A 24806-nucleotide genomic window follows, 5' to 3' on the forward strand; every position below is an offset into this window, starting at 1 on the left:
GTTCAAAAAACAGATTATTTTTCTCCCACTGTCTGTCTGAATATATCTGTAATCACCTTCTGACTGAAACACTCCGTTTTAGCACCTTTTTCTGATTGTCTTGTGAGAAAAATACGCAGCATTTTGTAAAGGTAGTTCTCAAGCTTTGGGTGGAGTTACTCTTCTGGGACTCTCGTAAGGTCCTATAGAGCTGCATAGTGACATATCTGGCGCCAAATTTCCCCAATTAGACCAATTTTTTGTTAGCTCAGTCATCTCAGCCCAATCTCGAGGTGTCCAAGGCCAAGTGCTCAGCTTTGCCGCTCTATCATCTGATGCTCTTTGTAAACCTTTCCAAACCCAAGTGCTAAGATGCTTTTTCGGAAGCCGGGCTTAGCTCTGCTTAGTACCAGATGACTCCTCAAGCCCCATGCTGCTTCCAATACCGCAGCACCGCCTGCAGCCAAGCCAAGTGATACAGAGAGAGAGAGAGAGAGAGAAGGCAGGGGCGGTGTGGGAGAGGAGAGGCAGCCTGAGAGGGAGGGGGTGGATGAGAGGTCGGACGAGATAAAAGGATGACAGGGGAAGTGGAAGAGCGACAGAGGAGGATGGAGAGGCGAGAGAGTGAGGGGGGGTGGCGGTCTAAGATGACTAGTTTGTTTGAGCATCCGTCCATGCCTGCTGAGACAGAGAGAGATGAAAGTGTGAGGATCGCTTCGGCGGCTAGTGAGAGGAAAGGTGAAGTGAGCTCCTGCGGGGACGGCGAGGAGCGAAGCAGGCGGGGGGGGGGGGGTTGGAGTCGGTGATAGCCTGGGCTGAACTACAAGCTGAATTCCTAATGCCACATTTGCTTTTTTCTGTCATGCTCACAATAACAATGCCAACACGATAATGCTTTGCAGGTTGAACGTTTAACATCTTCACCGCCGTAGTTTCAGCATGTTGGCGTTCTAACACGTGCTGATATTTAGCACCAAACTCAAAGTACGGCTGAGGCTGAGGGGAATGTCACAAAGTATTGGACAAGTTGAAATTTCGACCCGATGAGAAGGTCTGGGGATCACCAAAAGTTATTACAATTCCTCCTGAGGGCGACTTTAAATGTCTGGACCAAATTTCATGGCAATCCACAAGGTATTTGAGACATTTCACTCGATGTCACCCGAGTTGAGTTGACCTTATAGTGGCGCCACATGAGGAGTCATTAGATCACCAAAGTCATTAGAATTCGTCCTCTGGGCAGAATGGACATCTGTACAAAATTTCATGGCAATCCATCCAAGTTGTTGAAATATTTCTGTGTGGACCAAAGTCTGTGGACCAAAAAGGACTGACAGACTGACTGACCCATATTGCTATCCCTGGAGTTACAGCACTAGCATGGCTAAAAAAAAGTAGTAACACACCTTTTTAGCTGCTTCTAATGGGACGTCTCCACCACTCTTTCTTTCTTTTTTTCTTCTAGTAATTCACAGCTGACTTAATAGAAGACTGAAATTGTGGGTCCAAACCAGCCCAGTATTGCGGAATTCTGTTTTGGGTTGACATGCCTAGAATTCATGATTTACATCAAATTCCAATGAGCTCCAAGGCACCAAGTGATGTGTCCTTTGTCTAATGAGGAAGAAAGTAAGACTGAGAAGGTGTTGGAGGGTTCACGATCCCTTCACAGGCCTACAATTAATGTTGGATTTTGTAGTTTTAATTGTGTAAACTTCACAATCATTTGGCACATACAGATATTAAAAAAATCAACCTTTTTTTTTTTTTTTTTTTTTTAAATGTTGGCATTTAAAGTTTAGATTTGAAAGACCTGTCAATCAAGTAAAGGTGTATCAAGACACATGCACATTTCTTTCTAAAATTGACATTAAAGTTCTCATTCACAGTCTTTCTTCCATTACACCCAAACGCATCAGGAATCAATACACCCATTTATTCCCCTTCACCTGACAGACCCTTTAGACATCAAGAGCTCAGAACAGCAAATGTTACATGAACAGTCTGTAAGTTGAATAACTATGGTTTTTTTTTAACCATAGGGATCAGTGATTAGTTTAAATCATGCATGCTCACGTACTTTCTGTGAGCACATCCAGACATGCACCCACACAGTCACAACTTAGCAGTGCATCTAATTCAGCTCTGACAGAGAGGAAGCAGCGAGGGGCGGACGTGACTCTGTCTGCCTGCCCTGGTTCCGCGCCATCATCTTATTTCCCCTGCTGGTCGTCGTTTATTGGGACTTCATATGAAGACGGAGCGAGAGAGGCAGTATTAACCTCCCGCCTCCTCTGAGGAAACCAAAGTCAACTCTCTCTAAGAAGTCCACACTTGTCCCCTCTCTGTCCTTCTTACCTCTTGTTGCTTTTATCTTAGCCTATCTCCCCCCCCCTCTCTGTTATGCTCTTCTCCACTCTGGAGAAACAGAGGGGTCTTATTCCAGTGTAATCTCCAGCTGAGAGTCGGCGGTGTGTGTGTGTGTGTGTGTGGCCCAAGCCAATGTCACTTTGTCGTTTATTCTGCGTCGGGGCATCTTGGAGGACGGCCGAGTGTTTGTGTTGAGAGCGGTCGGGGTGATTGAATTGCCTGAGAAGCCTCTGGGCCCAAATAAAACAAAAGAGAGAGCGACAGAGCGAGAGAGCGAGAGAGAGTGAGAGAGAGATTTTTCCCAACAAGCACAGCTCAAACATGGTAATCTGATGCCCTGAGAAACTTGAAGACATATCCAGACGTGGGCGATGGGAGGTGGTGTCTGTTGTCTGTATGAGTGCTTGCAACCCGTTGCTTTATCTACGCACTGCTGTGCTTTACCCACTGTGACAAGTGCTATAGCAGGCAGTCCAAATAACATGCAAGAGGCAAATAAAAAGAGCAGATGATAGGAGAGAAAGGAGTGCGAGGAGAAACTCCTGTGGAAACTCTGCCTCTCTGAAGGACTGCAGTAGGAGGAGAGAGGAAAAAATAAAATAAAAATAAGATCAGAGACAGGCAAGAGGGATATGGAGGGAAAAAGAAATAATTACATATGCTGCAATCTGCCTTCAGTCCATCCTCATCTTGAAACCTCACCATGCAGAGGAAGAAATAAAGTCTCAGATGGCCCCACAGGTGGAGGGAAGACTAAAAGAAAAAAATCACTTAGGGTAATAAAGAAAGGGCCAATCCCATTGAGAACAAAGACGAGGTGTCTGTGATATCCAGGTCAGATTATCTCCGGAGGTCTGAATCTTTCCTCTTTATGTTTTCGTAATGGGCTTCTTAATTTGATTGATGGGTTGCCTGTCAAACCGCCCTGGTCCCCGAGGGGGGCGGGCTCGACACATTTTAAATGTTACATTTTCCGACTGGTAATGGACAGTCGGAGAGACGTGAGGAGAGAACAGGACTTGATCTGTTTTGATACCATTTGATCCGGGTAGGAAGGATGAAGAGAGAGAGCAGAAGACATAATGCACCAAAGCAGCGTCTGAAATCATAATGAACACACTCGTTTGCTCTATAGAGTAGATAATCGTTGTCATTTTGCGTCATTGCTCACAGAGTCACACAATAGTCATTTTTGCATCTATAAAATGCGACAGTGTCAGATTGATTGATTAGTCCCGTCTTATCACCATCAGAAAGCAGTGTACATGCCCTAAGGTAATGCTTTTGTCCCATCTTTGGAATCTTTCAGGGCAGTGTATAGTGCAAGAATTTTCACACTCAACATTCGGAAACTGATTAAACGAGGCTGTTATAACATTGAACGAAGACGAGACTTAAGCTGAGGCGTCCCCATTTGCTTTTTTTCAGGCACTTTCTAATTATTGAGCCACAAGTTGGTTGTATTGGTTTGCAGCCATATTTGCGATGTTGATGTCGATGTGAAAGCCATTTAAAAGTTAGCAACTCCTAAATACAATAACTCAAATTTGAAGTGGACTTGGCTGAAGAATCTACGGCCACACAAGCAGCTCTTTGGGCTCTGCTCGAGCATAGAGCTGCTTTTAGCTTCATCCTAACTGCTAACATCAGTACGTCAGCATGTTGATGTTTAGCAGGTACTTTTTTTACCATCTTAGGTTAGTAAGCTAGCATGGTAACATTTGCTAATTATCAATAAAATAAGTAAAATTGCAGCTAATAGGAATGTCGGTTTCAGGTATTTGGTAATAAACCAGTAACATTTTAAGTTTCTCCTGATGTGGTGTTAAAGTCAGGTGCTCAACTTTACAATTTATCATCAGGGGAATATGAATGTCTGTACCCAATTTTATGGCAATCTATTTAGTAATTGTCAAAAAATATACTCAAATACCACCAACGTGATTAGGATTCATCTTCTGGGCACCATGAATGTCAGCAAAAAAATGTTGTGCCAATCCGTCCAGTCCAGTGAAAGCTTTGGCCTGCTGGTGGCGCTAGATAAATGGTAAATCACGGTTGTTATGGGATTCATCCTTTGGGGAATTTGGATGTCTGTTCCAAAGTTCGTGCCAATCAATTCAATAAGATAATGAAAAACAAAACGTGATAAAGTGCAAACATCATGGTGACGCTAGATAAATGTCACGGAATCACGCAAGTCCTTGGATTTATCCTCTAGGAACAACCAACGTTTCTATAAGATTTCATGGCAATCCATCCAGCGAGGTGGGTTTCAGCAAGGTTTTTCAGTGTGGAACAACTTGCTGGAGAGACCACGAGACTGGCACGAAGCATAAAAAAGTACATGAAAAGCAGGGGAAGTCCAGTGTTAGACAAATAGTATTTTTGAGATTTATGATATTATTTATGATCTGATTTGAAAGATTTACAGTATATGCAAGATAAATGGAAGACGGAGCTCCTGGAGCACATCTATCACATCATAACTGCGAGATCTCTGACAGTGTCATTAAAGGATTCACTGGTCTCACACTGACGGGACAGTTTCAGTCGTTTGTCGAGGGGAGGAAAGTGAGTGCACATGGACGGGAGATTGTTCTCTTGGAACTGAGCTTTGCATCTTCCTCACTAGCTTCAGGAAGGCTTTTTCTGGCAGTCAAGTCTGTAAGGGCTCATTATCATTTTCTTTCTTATCTTTGTCAATGTCCTCATCACCATCACTGTGGTAAAAGTGGGGAAATCAGACAGAAGCAATAGATTTCGCTCGACCAGATAGAGTACAATAATATTTTAGTCTCTTATGTGCTGCTTTTGATCTTTCAAGTTCTCTTTTGGTGACGTGCACTTGAGATAAACCTAAAACTTCTCACAACTTTCAAATCCACAATTTAGGCGAGGCTGCACAGGGATGGGGAAGGGAAATGAAAACATCAGACGAGACAGATTTAGCAAAAAACATGTTTAATCTCTCCTTGATGCGTGTCTATTTACACGTAATAAATCTGCAAAATAGGAAAGAGCAGGATATTTACACGGACGTGAAACAGCCAAAACCTGTCACAGCAGCTTCAAGTCTGAAACTCTTAAAAAGGTATCAGAATTCATAAAGTATTAAAACTCTTTAAGATATTTTTTTTTCCTTTCTACCGCTCTCTTCTTTAATCTGTGTGTGAAGGTTGTTTTTTTTTTTTTTTTTTTTTTTCATTCCTATGCTCCTTCTCTGAAATGTACTTTAATCTAAGTGAACTCAGCAGGTGTGGAAGCTGGAGAGAACTGGAGGGATGAGAAACTTGCAGAAACTAGAGTGTCGCTGTTGGGGAGAAGGAGGGGACGGAAATGGCACATTAAGTATTCAGGTTGTGCGTTGCAGCAGGAGATGTTGGAGAGTACAGCCCATACTGAAAATAAGGACATTTCACAAACACTTCAGAATAGCTTTAGAGATGGCTTTCTGAAGAAAACGGTCTGGGTTCCTTATTTATTTTCTTATTGGAAAATAGCAATAGTTTGACATTTTAGTATATGCCCTTATTCACTGTTTTGCTAAGAGTTACATGAACAAATGTATACCAATTTCAGATCTGAAGGCTATGCTAAATATCAAGCAAGAGCTAGGATACGGTTAGCTTAGCTTACTAGACGAACTAGGTGCCAGGGGAAGTGGAGAGCCTGGTTCTGTTCAAATAGGATGATACCAATATCAGTCCTATGTGTAGATGTTAAGCTAGGCTAAACATATCCTGACATTTGATTGGTCGGCTATCAAGCTTCTCAGTCTCAGAAAGAAAACAGAAATATTGCACTTCAAAAAACATCTTGAATGATGTTTTAAAAAATGGATATTCAAATTTGTGGACATGTACCGTGAATCAGACTCTTTAAGGGAACAAAGAAAATGCACCATTTTCAGTAGGGGAAGAGCCAGACAAGGCACCCTGAACAGTTCTTCGTCGGTCAATTGTCGAGAGAATCTCTCCCTCCACCTCTTCCCTTCTCTCTCACCCTCCCCCTCCCTCCTTCATCACTGTATATTCCTATGTGGAAGAAGTCGAGCGCCACGGATGCAACAGAATGGAGAATGAAGCAGTACCATGTTCTTCAAAGAGCTTCCTCTGCCTTGCCCAAGTCTTTTCATCTTTTACCCCAACAAGTGGTGAAGCAGAAAACAAGAAGCAAAACTAAGAAACAAAAGCACCAGAGGACCAATTGGGCCTCCTCCAGCCATCGTGCTGATTTAGTTTTTTCTTCTTTTTACTTCACTAACTAAGCCTCATTACTATTTCCACATCACTACAAATTATCTTCACAAATCTCCATCAAAAAGAACATTTGAGCCAGTGAACAGCAGTCAGACACAAATACATCAGGCTGGTTCAGTCATTCAATCAAATTTAACAGAATGCGTTAATGAGTGCCCGATGTGGAAGTAGCATTACCTCAAATTCACCGTTTATCAAGCATAAATACAAACACCAAATACCTTCAATGACGGAGTATTTCAACGACTCAAACTTAGTGCTGAGTAATTATGTGGAAGAATTGAAAAGTAGATGGTTCAGAGATAATCCCCTGCTGTGGATGAGATAAGCTTTGGTCAGCCGCCCTGTATGTTGTTTTACCCTGTGTAGATCAGTGGTTCAAGTATTGAAGCACGTACAGTACGTTTGATTCTGTCCAGACACACATCTGCTGGAAGATTAAAAAACCAAGCATCTGAGCGAAAACTACAGGTTAACATCTAAAGATCTGGATGTTTAAAGGGTTTCATAATCGTCCTAAATCTATCAAGGGTAATGTACATTTATTAAATGCAAAGAGTGTTCATTTGACAGCAGCAATATGTGTTTGGATAGATGGCATTAAGGGTTGGTCCAGGTCTGGTATGTAGCTTTAAAAATGAAAATAAATAAATAAATAAATAAAAGCTAACACCCAGACAAAATAAGAATATGGGAAAAAAAGTTAACTGTGTTACATAAGTCTAAATTTGAAGCGACACGCCCATTGTCGGCCATTGTTCAACTCTTGGGCAACCATGGAGAGATGATGTCCAGTAACAGTAAAGAAATGTTTATTGTACACTTCTGTGCCAATAAACCCTGGAAATATTTCATCAATTAAGCACTGAATCCTTTCTGGACTAGCTCGTTGGCCAGGTAGCCGCCTCATCTGCAGCAGCTAACATTCAATCTCATTCTTATCAGAACTTCATTATTATTTGCCAATTATTTTAGAGCTTAAATTGTAGGGATTGCTGCTCAAAGACACAACGAAAAAAGAGGCTAAGGCCTGAATGCACCACAAACTTAAGTGACTAGAACTCACCGATCCAAGAAATTCAAAAGTTACAGCTGTGACACGCCAGCTAGCGATAGGTTAAGAATTTTGCAACTGTACCACAAGGCATGTTATGTTAAAAAATGAAGCAATGTACATATATGTGTGTTTTTTTGTCCGAGTTGGCTTTTTAAAGTTAGAAGAAATCCTTTAGCGTGTGAATCTGAAAACGTTGCTGTGCCAGCAATCTCATAATAAGCATCTACTCCAGTATAGGCACCTCTGAGGACCATGGGTAGTGACAAAATGTTGCGGGTCGTATCACAGGAGTTTCCTTATGATCCACTGGGTCGTCATGAAGAGTCACAACGATCTATCACCAAGATGGAACATGCGTTTCTTTCAGTTTACTTGTCCCGGACTGCAGCTCAGACTGTCTTAGTGCTCTTGGACAACTTAGAGACAGTTACAGTAACTTTTCATTTGAGAGAAACCTACGTAGCCTTCCACAGCAGCCCTGGCCTGCACGGTTCCTGATGCCTCCGCTAAGCTCTCTGCTATCTGACCTGGACTGAAACAGAGGACTATAGTGTCAGCTGATTAAAGGCCTTTCCATTCTGTTGCAGGAGGGAAGCACTGTTGAAGAGGAAGCAAAATAAAATAGTTTTGAGGCATCTGTAACAATTTAATTTGAAGACGTATTGTTTTAAATAATGCATTTAGACCTACTTTCTTTTGATTTGCTATCAAACCCAATAAACAGAGAGTTGATCTTGACCACATCCATCTGATCCGGCTGTTGACCTGCCCGGTATGGTGCTCTACATTTCATAACTCTTACAGGATGGATGACAACACACAGTATATATTACCCTGGTTTGTTTAACATCTTTCATTTTTTTTGTTTGTTTGTTATTAACCTTGTACCATTTTTTTTACACTCATAGGAAAAAAGGAATGTGTCGTTGATGAATGCATGTTTTTTCGAAGCACTGCGAGATAACGCGGAGTAGCACGTACTGGAAAGGAAACATTTAACATCTTGTTATTTTTTTTTTAACCCTATAAAACCACAGAAAAAAAGAGAAAGGCCTTCAACTGGTACCAAAACATTACATGAATCAAGCTACACATCCTCTTTTGATAAACCACATTCACATTTCAAAAGCGGAACCTTTAGCTTGACCGTCTTCACTGCAGATACAAAAACAAGCGAAAACATGAGACGTTACTGTTTCACCTTTCTTCTGCACACCAAAGCTGGCCTTCATTTTGGAGAGCACGACTCGTACCTGTTTTTTTTTCAGGGAAGAGGAGCAGTCTAGAAAACTAGATCGTGAAGTCGTAGAGCAAGGTGTGCCAAATGTTCAAATGAGCGGCCAGTGCCTCTTTAGTTGTCTGCTACCACAGAGCGAGGCTGACTTCCACAGGAATGACTTTTGTGTCATCTACATCAGCTGAACAGGCCTCGATGTATTTGGTTTTCTCTAAAACAAACACAAAAGCACTGTGGGTTGGTGTATAATTATATATATAGTTATATATATAATTAAACTCTCACTTCAGTCACTAAGTATGACAACATTTTCATCATAGCACATCTCATCGAACGAAAAGAAGTCTCTTTGCACTAAACAACATTCAAAGTAAAACATGGCACAGGACGACTTTTTCCTCGTGTTTTCATCATTTTTCACCTTGGAAATATCAAATCCTCTTCTCAAACTTTTTTTTTTTGTACATTACTATGGAAAACATTTTTTTTCTCAACTTTAAATTTGTTTTTAAAAACAAAAGGTTTGTATTTATATATCTATATCTATATATATTCATATATCCTCTTCTCTCTTTTGATTTAGCTTTGTTGTGCAAATTCAGCAGTAACACAAGTGGCACAGCACGGGGGGAGAGTAGGCAGTCGGGGGGGAAATGCAATTTCAAATCATAAGCAGAGTTATGAAGCTGAAAATGTCCTGAAGTGTTGATCGAGGGCTGCAGAGTCGGCTCTGGAGGAAGAGTTTCCCTGCAAAGTCCTTCCTCCTGGTTGCTCCGCAGTGGCGACAGCCTACGTGTTGCCAGGCATCCACCCTGCTGTAGTGTCTTTGAGCAACACACTGAGTCCTTACCAGCTCCAGGGCTGCTGCGCTGTAGCTGACCCTGACCTCTGACCTCCCTTTGGAGGACGGCAACAAATATTCCTTACAGGGATCAAGTATCGCAATAAAAGATCCTGGATTGTTATTGGCTCACAGTTTGAACTTTAGCCTTGGCTGTGGAGAGCTGCTAGCTGGCGGCGTACACCTTTCCAGTAGCATTTCAGCTCTGTATCCAGCTAGAAGAGCTTTGGTCACCAGTGTGCATGTGCAGGTCCTGATCGTGGCCAAAGTACCCAACTAGTGCACCCGTAAGGACTCGAGATGTGATGAGGGCCTTGATGAAAATAAACGCTCTCCTGAGCTGAGGTCTATATCGGCAGAAGCTGAGGGTGCGCTTGATTTGGCTGTCGGGGGCTGGGTTGGTGGCTCAGAAAGAGAGAGATAAAACAAAAAAAGAAAAAGCCAGCCCGGCCCTGCGTGGCCTTAGTTCCAAACTCTGCATTCTCTCCAGTGTGCTGCTGCTGCGTCCTTGTGTCCTCGCAGTCTTTTTCCGCTGCTGTTCGTTGGGGCGATAACGGACAGACTTCAAACTTCAGAGGGTCAAAAATGTCACGGGTGTTGAAGGTTGTCGTGGGAAGGCGTGTTGGTTGGCCAGTTCTCCCCCTAGCCGAGGAGCGTGATTGGCCGGTCCTCAGCTGGCCAGCGCCATGGTGTCGATGACCTGCTCCAGCTTGCCGCGTAGCCGCTGTCTGCGCGACTGATCGTCCTTCTGTAACGCCGACAGGATCTGGAAACGGATGAGGAGGAAGAGTTAAACTATATCGTCACATCCTAAATCGCTTGTTTCAATCCTATAGGTGCTTTATTATTACGCTCTTTAACCCTTAATGTGTGGGTGCTCAGATACACCAGCTCTTTGGCGGGAAAAAAAACACACCAAAACTTTCATTTTGGCAAATTTAGCTCCCTTGTTAGTGATTACATTTCAAACTGATGCTGACAACATGGACAGGGGTTGGCGGAGAAGGTGTGAAAGGAAAATAGGATGTCCGGAGTGTGTGCTCTTCTTAAGCCGTGACATGAACAAGGGAGGGAGGAGCCGGTGCAGCATGTAAAGAAGAAAAGACTGTATTTATGTGTGCATTTGTCTTTGTGGTGAGTACTTCCGTTTACTGTGTGTATGTCCGTTAGCATGTGTGTGTGTGTGTGTGTGTGTGTGTGTGTGTGTGTGTGTGTGTGTGTGTGTGTGTGTGTGTGTGTGTGTGTGTGTTTTTGTGTGCGTGAGGTCAGGGCATGTGTTAGAGGGCGATGGGGACCCTGCAGCTGCCTACATCTGGATAATAGGCTGTAATGAAGGGGAGCAGTTGGTTTGAATGGAGCCAGCTGCAACCAGCCAGCATAACTACTGTAATACTGCTGCTATTGAGGGATGGGGGGGGGGGGGGGGAGACGACGACGACATGGAGGGCAGGGAAGAGGAAGAGGCTGATGCTGCTTATCTCTCACCGTATAAAAGCCTGATTGAGGGGAAAGCAGAGGTTTTTAGAGACGAGTGCTTGTTTATTTGTTTATAAGGGACCAGAGTAAGAGGGGGGTAAAAGTAACCAGCACCTCTGGACTCACTCATTAACACGTGATCTTTTGCCTGTTTGCGACTTACAGAAACAACATACTTATCATACGAGTGAACTTCAATGTCAGCCTATTTCTTTGCCAGCGCAGTGACTTCCACAAGTCTTGTAGTCACTGTGAGGTTGCCAGGCAACCAGCTGAAGCTCCAGGAATCAATGTGCCCAGCCAAGAAAATTAAAACCACAAATTGTCGTCTTTCACTTTGGTTTTAATAGGACAGTTATGTAAGTGTTATCCATCTTCTTGTCTAACTCTTAAGCCTCTTCCACGCATAGTTCATCCTGGAAAATGACCTGGATGACCTTTCAGGACCCGCTAGCGATTTGCATTATTCACACATGCACCACATTAAAGAACATTTACAGCTTGCGCCTTTTCATACATGCCTCAGTGATGCAAGAATAGATGGGAGGGCAATAGAAAGTCCAGCAAAGGGTGGTTATGCAACATAAACAAAGCAACAGAAGAAGAAGGAGATGGTGCAAAGCCAGATGTACTGTACATGTATTTATTTTCAGGGGCATGGCGGGCCTGGAGCTTTTTTTGTCCGGCGTTATTGTTCTTGTAATGTATTTAATGTTGGACAATTCAAATCACCTGTGACAGCATTGGAGTAAATGCTAAACCATAAACATGTCTTGGATTTCATCTCGTCACAAGCGCCGTCTTGTGATTGGTTCACTCACTCCACCTAAAGCGTCTTTTCTCAAACAGACGTAACCCTTTACCTTCTTGTCCCGGCACTGCTTTGATTCTGCTTCCATTCACACAAGAGCCCATGCAGGAAATGTTCCTGGACATTGTAAGGATAGACTGCATGTGTGAAAGGGACTTTGAGTGACTCCAGAGCAATATGTTTGAAATGGTTACCGGATAGGATGGTTCATATCATTCAAAAAGCAAGTTTTGATTGTGTGTAACACTGGAAATGTCGTCTAGAATACATAAGAGTTTCTCTGTGATGGTTTATTTACTTCCAAGAATCTACGCTGGTTGCCTGGCAACCACAGTGTCTTTGCTGGCTGTAGCTTCCTTTTTATCCTTTCAGAAACGGGAGCGGTATTGATCTTCTCATTAAACTTTCAGCAAGAAAGCAAGTAGGCGCCTATCTCCAAATGTCGAACTATTCCTTTAAAAGATGGAAACTGCAAGCGCACGTACACATGCAGTAACTACACATGTAGTGGTAATCAACCAGCAGCAGCTGTAGGTTACTGTGCATGCAGGTCTCTCCTAATGAAGCTCCATTAGCTCCATAATGTGTTAAGCTCACGACTTAATTGTGCATCCTAATGGCGATAATACCTTCCAGCCCTCACCGACTGGGTATCAATGTAATTGAATTAAAATGACCTCTTGGCATTAGTCAAAAACAAGTGAAGTGACACAACACACCCTGCTGCAAGTCCTTTCAACACTCGGTTTTCCATTCTCTCTGATTCTATTCCGCGTGCAGAGGGAGCTCACCTCGTCTTTGTATTTGATGATGTAGGAGTAGATCTCGTGCAGCGCCGACATGCTGTTGAACTGGCTGAGGTGCAGGCGGGACTGCTCTGCAAGGTAGGCACTCATGTCCTGATCACTGATGGCAGGCATTCGGGAGATATCCGAGTAATACCTAGGGGAGAGGGTCAGACAAGAGTTTTATGGACTGTACGATGAGTAGTCCATCCAAAACAGCGTCGTTATTAAATATTCTGAATGCGAACGAGGACAGCTGGTGGCCGGTCTTCTCACTGGGGGATCGAGGCAGTTCACAATTCCACGTTCAATAATTAGCTGATGTTTTAGTATCTTACTCGAGGACACTTTGACGCGACCAGTGGACACAGGACGGGTGGCCAGACTCAGCTGGAGAGGAGTGGACTGTGTAGCGCTCAGAAGCATATAAATGTTGAATATATTTTTAAGGGACTGTAGGAAAATTAGTATTTTTGTTTTTGCTGATAGGTGGATTGATTCATCTTTTAAGGAGGGCAGAGAAGGTCCTCTTACTTTGTTTAAAGCCAGATTTATATTGTTTTTCAATATTCCCTTTTGAGCCCCAAAGCAACTTGGAGTTCAGTGTCTCGCACAAAGACACTTGGACGTACGGACAGGATGAGCCGGGGATCGAACCACCAACCTTGTGATTAAATGATGACCACAGCCGCCCAGCTGTTGAATACAGAGAATACATCTAGTATAATTCATATGAATGTTTTTTATGTAATTAAGGGTGTGGTGTCAATACTCCACTTACCCCCTCCACCCCATCCAAATCATTTTCAAAAACTCCCTTATTATTGTAACAGAGATTTAACCATGCATATGAGGAGCAAGACGTCCATAGAAAGAGAGGCAGGAGTATAATAAGAATATATCCCAGTACTGTGCTGTACCCAGACCTGTTTGCAGAATCCACCATCAACCATCTCAAGGTTTACTGCAGTGGGGCAGGCTGGGGTTGAGCGTGGATTCAGAGGCATTATAGAAACAAGGTTTAACTGCACCCAATTAACCATCACCTATAAATCCTTATCTCATACTGCCTTCAAATACTCGGTGGAAGCCTTAGGACTCACTGTAGCACGTTCAAGTGTGTCGCTGGAAGTAGAGAAACGGACAACTGTCTGATCCTCTGTGGCAGCCGAAGGGAAGGGGCGACGTACAATAGACGTGGCGTTTATTTGATTTATTTCACCTGTATTTATCCAGGTTAATCCCATTGAGATTTTTAATCTCTTTTACCACGGGGCACAATGACCAATATGGCAGCGTAAAAGCAGTTAAACAACAAAACAAAAAGAAAATGTATTCAATAAACATGAAAGAGAGATAGACCTAAAATAAACCAGACGATTACATTAAGAGAGAATTTTCATTTAGTAATAGGGCAAGTATATTCAGTGCTCAAACAATCATCATAATCAATGTCTGATAAAAGCGTTGCTTGGATTTTGTTTCCATATGAGAAACTTAATTTCACCCTTAGTTTTTTCTTTAAAAATATGATGTTTAAAAGACATATTATCTTATAGTAAAAAAAAATTGAGACTGGTTCAATCACATTGTTTTTTAGAGTAATGATATGATATGATATACATTATCAGCTGGCTTACTTGACCTTGAGAAGCAATTTTACTTTTCCACCTAACAGATAAATCACATCATTTAGTGTTATACATCTATTATAAGCAGTTGATATTCTGTATTCTTGGCTGTATATCCACAAAATCCCATCTCTCTCATCATCTCTTACAACGTCACTGCATGCTGTGGGAGGAGCTGCAATTCATATTGCCAGAGCTATTTAGAGACTGTTGGACTCTTCCCCATAAAGCAGAAACGATGACTGTGGCAAGCGTCAATGGTGCGTTATGTATCTTGAGTTTAATTAAACATTCAGGAGCTGAATAACAGATGAAGGGTGAACCAGATTTTTTAGTAAGAGAGGGCAAACGTTTGCAACAAATCCGTCTCTCACTTTTTTTTACATTACTTGCTTCTTTACAGGTGATGTGAATTTAAAAAAATCAAAGGGATTTTTTTTTGTCTTGGACCTAGTTCAAATGGCAACTTTAAAATGTCACAGACAGAACTGGTATTCCAGATATTTTACTTCACTCTGCGTTCACTGTATTTCATATCCATGGGCCTGGAGCGAGCTGTAATTAAAGTACATGGCTTCTTTTGCACTAATTTAATAGAACTGTGCTCTCTGAGAGCAGGGAAATGCTTCAACTGCTAGTAGCGGATAAAGTTCAACCTGTTATGTTCTCCTAATCTTACAGTTGTTTTTAAGTCAGTAGTTTAAATGAGTAATTTATCTCACCATTCCACCTCACTTTTTCTTTGAAGACAAGTTTACAGATTAGTCAACCTTCCCGCTTTCAACAACTCATGTGGATTTGTTTTCACTTAGCGTTAAGAACAGTGGATATGCTGTTTTTTTGCTAGTTTAAAGGAATAGTTCACCCAGAAAATGTACTGTTTTAACTGCGTTAAACTTTAACTTACCTCTCTACCCAGTTCTTGTAGTTGGGGATGTCTTTAGCGTAGAGAAGCTTATTCGAGGGTGAGTCTTTTCCCAGTTTGTGTTCTGACGTTGAACAGGAGTCCATGAAGGTCTGGGCCACCACGGACAGACAGGCATCCGTGATACTGTTCTTGTGGATGTCAAATACAAACTGGGGGTTCTTGATGACGTTCACCCAGAACCGCAGAGGAAGACTGGAGAGGGAATACAGAATAGAGACATTTTTAAAGAAACAACACGTTTTAACAACACGTTATTAAATGCAACAACACGTTTTAACAACACGTTATTAAATGCAACCTGGAAATGTGAAGAGATTGACTGCTTTGCTTCAGCTGCTTATTTCATTGTTTTTCTTATCAGACAACTCATGTGCATTAAAGCTTGTTTTTCGAGTGGCTTGTATTGTGTTTGTAATAATCTTGCACAGTAGGTGCTGCGGCCCTCAGGCAGTGAAGCAGCGCACTGGTGATTTGAAAAAAAGTGACCTAAATTCGGTGCAAATATAGCAAAAACTGTTAATGGAATAAACCAAAACAAATATTGCATTGCTTGTCTGAAGATGTTATTAAATTGTCCGGTAAATTTTGAACAAGCATCCGACACAGCAATTATTTTAATTTGTTACTCATTTTTCAGACCTGGATTTATTGATTTAATATAATACATTGGTGCGCAGAAAGAGTACACAAAGATATTTACTTTCCAGACATTTGCAGATGGGGTATATAACATTACAGTTAACACTACCTCCTTATACAGAACACACTCATTTGAATGTACTCTGTAGTTACTCTGCACCAACTGCAGGTCACACGATGTCCAGCTAGCTCAGAAAAACGTTTTGCCAAATAAATACATTACAAAAGAATCAAATGTAAAACTATCATAAACATTCAGAATTTATGCTTTGAATGATAACATTTTGAACTATGATAAAAAGTAAGAAATGGCCATCAAAAAGTCCAAGGTGATTTCATTAAATTGTTTGTTTTGGCCGACTCAAAGATATTCATTTAATTACCACATAAGACAAACAAAAGCAACACAATCTCACATTTGAAAAGCTGGAACCAGGCAATGTTTGACATTTTTGCTTGAAAAATGACTTAAAAATGACTTAAATATACACTTGGATCCAGTATCCATCATACCGCACATCTGTGGTTACTAAATAACTCCCTCACTTACCAGTTGCTCTTCCAGGTATGCCGTACGTCGTAGTCTGTGATGGAGTGTTTGTCGGCCTGCTCGTCCAGGAAGTCGAACATGTACTTGATGGCCAGCGGCAGGGCGCTGCCTCTGTGGGCCGTGCTGAAGATGGTCTCGAACAGGTCGTCCACAAACTTCTGTAGTGTACCCTGAATGGAAGGACGAGGATAGAGAGAAAACAAGAGACATTTAAATTGTTATTTCATCCATCCATCCAGCCATCGCCTTCCGCTTATCCGGGGCCGGGTCAGCAAGCTAAGGAGGGTCCTCCAGACGTCCTTCTCCCCAGCAACACTTTCCAGCTCCTCCTGGGGAACCCCGAGGCGTTCCCAGGCCAGACGAGATATATAATCTCTCCAGCGTGTTCTGGGTCTACCCCGGGGCCTCTTACCAGTTGGACGTGCCTGGAAAACCTTTCAATGAAGGTTAAATCCTGTTTTCATGACGTTGTTTGAATGGTTCTCTTCACTGTTTTTAACGGTCTTCATTTAAAATTTGATTAAGTGTTGTTTTTTAACCTTTGAATTCATTTCGGACATTTTAATTGCTATGTTTCAGTAAGATGGTTTTGAAGGGGGCTGAATAAATTGAACCTTCAATACAAGTTGACAAGGTAAAGGAACAGCTTGAAGTTGTCTTTATATATCGCACTGTGTGTTACACCATCATTTGTTGGAGTTATTTTTCATGCACATATTAGCGATTTAGAGTTGCTAGGTGGTTTTAGGCATTAAAGTTTTAAATTGTAATACAGAAATAGGGGCCGGGATCTCATGTCTGACAAGTATGTAGTTTGTCTCTGATTCCTTTCGACTTTTTAATACAGCTTATATTGCCTTATTATGGGAACTCACTCTGACCTTTGTTTTTAGAGGTTTTACTGTTTTGTTTTATTACTTATATTGATTTTGTTCATTCATGTGTGGTACTCATGAATTAATCTATCCACCCTCACAAACACCTCCTACAGTCCTATATACTTAAGTTTAAATTCGACCTTGTAATCAGAAGAAAAGACTCAGAGATAAAGCGGAGAATGATAATAAACATAATTACACCGTGTTGTGTGACAGCGTAGTGTACCATTTCCAGCCACTTGTATCCACGGCACCTGAATGGGCCATAAATGTGTGCATTTCTAGTATGAATGGCCCCAGTGGGAGTCACAGTGATAACTGGGGCTCCGTGACTGCCTCTCTCTGCCCACTGAGCTCTGCAGAATCACAAACAGGAACCCCAGCTCTCGGATTTGGATGGCGCGCTCCTCCAATGACAATGCCTCAACATAATTGCATCAAATGCAGCTAAATGAATTTCCCTAACAACACATTTGTTTCCTAGATTTCTCCATCTGGCAGAATCTATTACCGGAGAAATGTTTAGGGATCGTATTTAGTCAGCCATTTCGAAATGGAGCAGGAATGAATTCCTGCCCCGTCGGCGGATCAAAGTACTGAGATCTGCATAGACGAGACGCAGAAAGACAGCTATTGAGAGACAAGGACAAGATGAGTTTCTCAATTGCATTTGCCTCTCTGTTTTGTCATCATGCATGGCCAAATCTTCAATCCCTCGACAAATTACCTGTCTGCTTACACCTCCTGTATCTGCCTCCCTGCACTCTGCACCACAACCCCCACCTTTTATTAATCTGTTTTTTTTTTTATTACCAGTGGAAATTGAAAAGCCGGCTCTCTTGTAACTGCTGCCCATTGCTATATCCCCCCTGCTACAATTAGGAAAGAGACAATGCACTGAGAGACACCGAGGGAGGACAAGGAAGGCAGCTGAATGCTGCAAGGATCCAAGATGGAAGGAATTGTTATGGGTCTGTTTATCCCTGTGTGTGTGTTTACAATGAGTCTTTTCTCACATTGGTAACGAATTTGGTTAGGTCCATCTTCAAAGTGATCAACCTTCATTATCAATCAAGAATATATTAACATACAATATCATTTTTCCAAGTCATCTCACACACAATCACCAACAAAAGTTACCCTGCTGCTGAAACAGCTGACTCTAAACCCATCTGAAATATACATACCGGCCTATCAATACACAGATAGATAGGCCGGTCTCGCTTCCACCTCTCCTAATCTTAAAGTTAAGCAGTGTGCAGGTTTTGCTCAAGTCTCTGTTTTCCTCTTGCAAACCAAACCAGTATGATTTCAGTGACAATCATTCAGCATGAGTCTAAACTTTTCCTTCATTCCACTGTAGTACCACAACATACAGTGCTTGGTCCTCTTCCTTTCTTAATATAAAATACTTCCCTTGGTTTGATTAATCACTCTTGTGTTTTTTTTCTTCTTACCATTGCTATTCTGCTTATACCCAGCACTATTCTTCCTTTCTGTAAGACAACCCCACTTTGTTGACATGGAACTCAGCCTGGCTCACCGATTTCTTGTTTTGTCAGTCCAACACCCAAAGATATTCAGATTAATATTATGAAAAAAAATTCCTTGAACGATTAATCGATTATTAAACTGGTTGGTGATTATTTATCTGTTGATTAAGCTTTTGGCCGGAATTGCCCCCAGTAATCAGCTGCTGTCTGTAGCGTTCCCGCACCAAGACAGCAACAAATTTGTTGTCCCCATTAGATACTATGACATAAAAACATGGGGAAATCAGGGTCCAGGTTGAAAATTCTTTAAGTTCTAGTCATCAATCTGAGCCTACAGAGTAGCCCCTGGCTCCGGCACCCACCAACCTGAACTCCCTCATTCAGTGCGATGAGCAAATCAACCCTCATTTTGATTTATTAAATGTCAATCCAAACTCTTCTCTTGTGTGCTACCTTGGTGATGGAACAAGTTACCCAACTCATTCCAAGGGTGCTCTTCAGAGTGTACCCACCCACTTAACATGCTCTCTCTCTCTCTCTCTCTCTCTCTCTCTCTCTCTCTCTCTCTCTCGAAAAACCTCATTTCTGCTACACACTTATGTTTCACTTCATACACCGGCAACCTTGTAGCGCTTGGAATTGAAGGTTGTGAGACTGATACTATATCTGGGATTGTACCTCATTTGTATGTCGCTTTGGACAAAAACGTCTACCAACCAAATACATGCAAATGTAAAATGCATATACCTTTACCTGATAGAGGAATGCTTTAAATGTTGATGATGTGATTTGATATGTTTTGAGACGTGTAGTTTCCTCTACCATCAAATAGGTGAGGTGGATCCCTTTGCTTTAAAGAGCTGATAAAGCTGAAAATATCCCCATGAGTCTGAGTTTCAGTGGTCATTTTTACTGTTCCCCGATGGTTCTTAGTGCAGTTTTTTCCCCACCCTGACTTGAAATAAACTTTTTTAAACACTGGTGTGTAACTCCTGTATCTTACTTTTGTAGCGAGCAGCCGTGTCAGGTAGATCTCAGAGACCATCTTGCTGCCCCGGTCGCCCTCCCTCTGGTCCGAATGGTCGTGGTTCTTCACCAGATGCCACAATTTAGTTCCACTCTCCAGGTCAGGGGTTATCATGGGTGTTCGTGACCGTAGGCTGTCTGGACTGCTGGCCGTCCTCAGCATACTCTCTAAAGACAGAAACACAAAACAGAGGTTTGGAACTATGTCAGCTTCTGTTAAAAACCTTTTGATTCAATGTTTAAAAAAAAAAAAAAGGCAGATTCCCCTTTATTGAGCAAATATTGCAGCCTATTCATTTTCTCCTTCTTGCATATTTTAATGACTATTCTTACAATCGGTTCCATTTGCTTTTTGTAACTTTTGTTAATTATTTGAAATCTTTCGTTGGCACTGTATCTAAAAACACATTTTTAATACATTTTGAAATTTGTATTGAATCTAAGGCCGTTATAGTTATTGTTTGTTGTTTTTTTTAAATGGAAGATGGCTCATATAAGTAACAGGCCTGAGCTTTTAGCATAGCATTAGCAAATACAGGACATGTGGCCACATGACATGGTTGCTAAAAGCATTAAAACCCCAACATAATAATATATAAGAAATCATTTAGGGAACCAGGCTGTATGTTGAGATTGTCAGTCATACTTAAAATATGATCCAAAATATGAAATGGAGTAAGATAACTTGCTTCCCAAGGCCTTCAGGAGACTCAAATGATGCTATTCTTGTTGCTCATGTGACTTGTGTAATGTCCCAGATTTATAGAGGGGGGGAATGTGTTGGTGTAAAGGACTGAATGAAGACCTGGGGACAAGAACAAAATGTCTATTTTAACTAACATGTTAGGATTTTCTGATGAGACAATGTATCCGTATATATTCTTGTATTGGAAATAGAGTCAAATAATAATACAAAAAAAAAAATCATTCACGAAGGATTCTGATCATGACATGTCATGGTGAGGTGTAGTGTTATAGAGTGGGGATGGGCTGAAATTCAATTTTTTTCTGTGACCAAGGTAGTTTTTAGTAAGTTTGTGCATTAAGTATCTTCAATTTGCAATCAGCTTAATGTGCTGGACATATGCTTGATAAAATGATTTTCCTTCATGTGTATTCATGTAATGTCCTGGGGAAGGAAAAGGCATTGATTCGGTGAAATGGCCCATAAAGTAGAACTATAAACATGTAGATTCTCATTACCTTACAGGTAAGTAAACGAATAAACCAATAATCACCCAAAACATCCTCTCTCGCTTACAGACTACGACTCACACGCCCCCTCCTCTTTCCTCCATCATCTGTGTCTGTTTCATTATTCATGACGCGAGTGTCAAAGTTGATTAGAGTGGAGCATGGGAGATGCATATCTACGACTGTTCCATTTAGGATTGAGACGGAAATAGCAACCAGGGAGGTGGGGGTGAGGACTTTCTCCTGACTAGCTGTTGCTCCTGGGGAAGAGGGCACATGGGATGGATAGAAGAGGTGGAGAGATAAAAGAGAGAGTTGCTGATGCATGTTGCAATCCCTTTATGTCCGGTGAAAGGAGGGAGGGGAGGTGACAGGAAAAGCGGGTGGGTGGGCTAAATGGACAGAGACACAAATACGGTGAGGACAGAGAGAGAGGGTGAAATGGTGAGTAATGGAGGAGAGAAAAATGAAAGAGGCTGAGCGTCTAGTGCTGTTGTTGCTCTTGCCGGCGGGTCGCTGAGTGGCTTTGATTCCAAACCCATCATGGCCACTGGTGGACAACATTCACCCGTGCTCATAAACACACCCTCCTACACACACGCACAAGCGTATAAGCACACACACACACACACACATGATTTATATTAAACTGTAAAGCAAATAAAAACACGCACGTAAACACATCCTTCCTTTTTCCGCTTTGAAGCAAAATAGCAGCAGCTGTTTATTTTTGTACGTTAAGATGATTCATAAAAACAAACTTTTGATTTCTGAAATGAAATTTTCTCCAACGACATTTCTCTCCAGTAATCCGGTCCTCAAACAGTGTAGGTGTTGTGTGATGGCTTTCTTCAGATGTTTCCATATTTGTTCAAGTCAAGGCGCCTCCACATACGTAGATAGGGCATAGATCGTCAGACGATTTGGGTTCTGAGGTTGCCTTTCATCTTATTTCAGGCGTTCTGCCTCTTTTTCTATTTTTATTTACCTGCATGCAACCAGTGTATGCTCAAATGTGATTGCTTAATACTACTTAGGCTCCAAACGGAAACCAGAACATATCCAAAACCAAAATCTAATCTCTTTGCCTTAAGTTTCTGCATTCATTTGCAGATTTCTTTTGGTAGAGATTATTAAAACAGAATATTACCTGATTGGCTGAAGACCACCACTCCTCTATTTGATGACTGGGTAAGAGCAAAAAGCAGAGGTCTTACTCTCCTGCTATTTTCAGGTACCATTTCATCAAAATCTGCCCTCGATACATAACAACTCTGATAAAGAGTCATGTCTTTTTTGGTGGAGCCCGGCAGTCTAATGGTTAATGTGCATAATGCAGAACCGCAACATGATTAAATGCATCCCGTCAAGGACCTTTAGTTGCATGTCATATCCTCCTCTCTCTCCCTATGTTACCTATAGATATCTACAGTGTCAAATAGAGGCAGAAATGCTACACCAAAAGGTGTTATGTCTATTACACATGCAAAAAACATTATTAACATTCTAAACCTAAACTTTTAATGTGTACTTTTAGAGAAAATCCAGGTTGGTTGTGAGTCTAGATCAGTAGATACAAACAGCTGTGCATACCTATGGGGCGCAGCCTTTTTTGTACCAGACAAGGGTCCATTCTTTTCCAACAGAGTCATTTATCTTCTAAATTGTTTAATTTTCCAGTGAAGTATACCATATTGATGCCAGGCATCTGTCTGTTGCTGACTGCCAGGTGCTCTCTGTCTCTCTCTCTCTCTCTTTCACTCAGCTGGGAATCGAGGTGTCTACTTTAATGCCTGTCATTTACGGGCTGCTTGGAAATAGCCGTGGAATAGCCTTGGCCTGGGCTGATAGCGATGGATAAAAAGGATTGCCATTCACAAAGAATGGGACTCAATCATGGCCGCGATAAACAAAGACAAAGAGCGTGTAAAAGAGATGGGGGAGGGATGGGAATCCTTGACAGGATGATTTTAAACAGGGCGAAGCCAAGAGGAGAATGGGAGTCGTACCGTATCTACTGAGGCTCTTGGTGAAGGTGGAGGAGTTGGAGATGTTATAGGCAGAGTTCTGCTTCGGCACCAGGGCGATCACAGAGCCGTCTGTCACCTGCACACCAAAACAAACAAACACCAAGAGATTCACCAGTGAATCCAACCGAGCCGCCGACTCTTGCTTGTGCCCGTTTTGATTGTGCTTCAGCTCTGGTGTACCTGATAGTGAGCCAGCGTGTTGAGTCGTTTCCAGTCATTGTCGATCTTAGTTGTGACATCTTCATCTTGCAGAATGATTCTGGCCATGCGACCTTGACGCCATTCTACAGGAAGAGGGAGCAGATGTTCAGACCAAAGAACACAACGTGTGTGTGGGTGTGTGTGTGTGTGTGTGTGTGTGTGTGTGTGTGTGTGTGTGTGTGTGTGTGTGTGTGTGTGTGTGTGTGTGTGTGTGTGTTTTATTTGTCCCTGCAGTGTGGTCAGATTGAGCTGCTTCTAAATGCTAATCATCTTCTTTCATTTTTTATGAATTGTGTTTCTGAATTTACCTTCTCCAAGTTAATTAAGTGTTTTAAATTAATCATAGATCAAATGACGTAGTATAATGTGAAAATGGTCACTCACAGACTGAAAAACACACACAAATTATAATCCAACTCAGCTCTACGAAGCGTTTTAACATCTTTTTGTTCATTGCTTAGTTTCATGGCCCAACAGGCGGATGTAAGTTAATGACAAGGTTGCTAACGTGTAGATTTTAGCAACTAAAATAATGTATATATTATATATTTTATATAAGGATATTTCCTTTGGGAGTTGAGAAAAAACAGAGCTAAAAGGAGAGTAAATATCGGATGTACATCCACCAGTTGGAACAAACTCCTATATTACTCCATGCCTGCAGGATATGTAAATGAGCAAAGGGTGATAATATGTTAGTGTTATGTTTACAGGTTGCTGTGCTGCCTCCAAGCAGCACCCCCCATAATATTACCACAGGTTTATTTAAACTATTAATTGATTTTGTTCCAAGTCTGTAGTGTTTATTGCATCTATAGTTGTTTCTCCTTTTCCAAGTCCTCTGGAACAAAACAAACAGACTCAAAATCACAATCTACAGCGTGTAGCAGGTCATATAAATACGCCCCTGGAACACCATTTTGTTGAGTCATAAAACCTGTGCACATGTCTCATACAGTTCTATGAACAAGCAATATGCTCCATTGTGTGCCTTACCCAGGTCCATATCGGAGGCCTTGGGCCGTTGGGAGTAGGGGCTGCCCTTGTACACAGCATCGAGCAGCTTCTCTTTGACCTGAGTGATGGTGTCACAGTTCAGACACTTGACCGTCACCTCTTGGGCGTTCTCGTTCTCTGGGTTCACACAGTGCAACGTCTGACGGAGAAAAAAAGACACAAAAAAAATGGAAACATACAAGAATTTAAAGCTTAAGCGGAGACACTGGGAGAACACCACCCGCTAGTGAGATGTTAGGATGATTGTTAGGGTGCATTTGAATGTACATGACATGCATTTTCACACCTGTTTGCAGTGGCTATTTTTAAAACCTGGACATTTTCTAGTCTGCTCATTTTTGGGGGGGATACAATAACTCAGCATTCGCACATGGGTGCAGACCAAAACCACCGAAGCAGAT

General features: G+C 41.8%; 1 protein-coding gene across 1 annotated transcript in view; it reads right to left on the reverse strand.

The window, feature by feature from the left end:
* Positions 1-9815: 9815 nt before the first annotated feature.
* Positions 9816-24806, reverse strand: part of LOC129099219 (plexin-A1-like) — a 207757-nt gene continuing 192766 nt past the window's right edge. Inside the window, exons 27-34 of the mRNA XM_054608357.1 lie at positions 24385-24544; positions 23368-23471; positions 23167-23263; positions 19941-20131; positions 16567-16736; positions 15357-15569; positions 12825-12975; positions 9816-10512 (exon numbers count right to left, since the gene is read on the reverse strand). Coding sequence (XP_054464332.1) covers positions 10417-10512; positions 12825-12975; positions 15357-15569; positions 16567-16736; positions 19941-20131; positions 23167-23263; positions 23368-23471; positions 24385-24544 — 1182 coding nt within the window. The 3' untranslated portion in view covers positions 9816-10416. The remainder of the gene's footprint in view (positions 10513-12824; positions 12976-15356; positions 15570-16566; positions 16737-19940; positions 20132-23166; positions 23264-23367; positions 23472-24384; positions 24545-24806) is intronic.

This window comes from Anoplopoma fimbria, chromosome 12 (assembly GCF_027596085.1).
Source record: "Anoplopoma fimbria isolate UVic2021 breed Golden Eagle Sablefish chromosome 12, Afim_UVic_2022, whole genome shotgun sequence".
NCBI lineage: Eukaryota > Metazoa > Chordata > Actinopteri > Perciformes > Anoplopomatidae > Anoplopoma > Anoplopoma fimbria.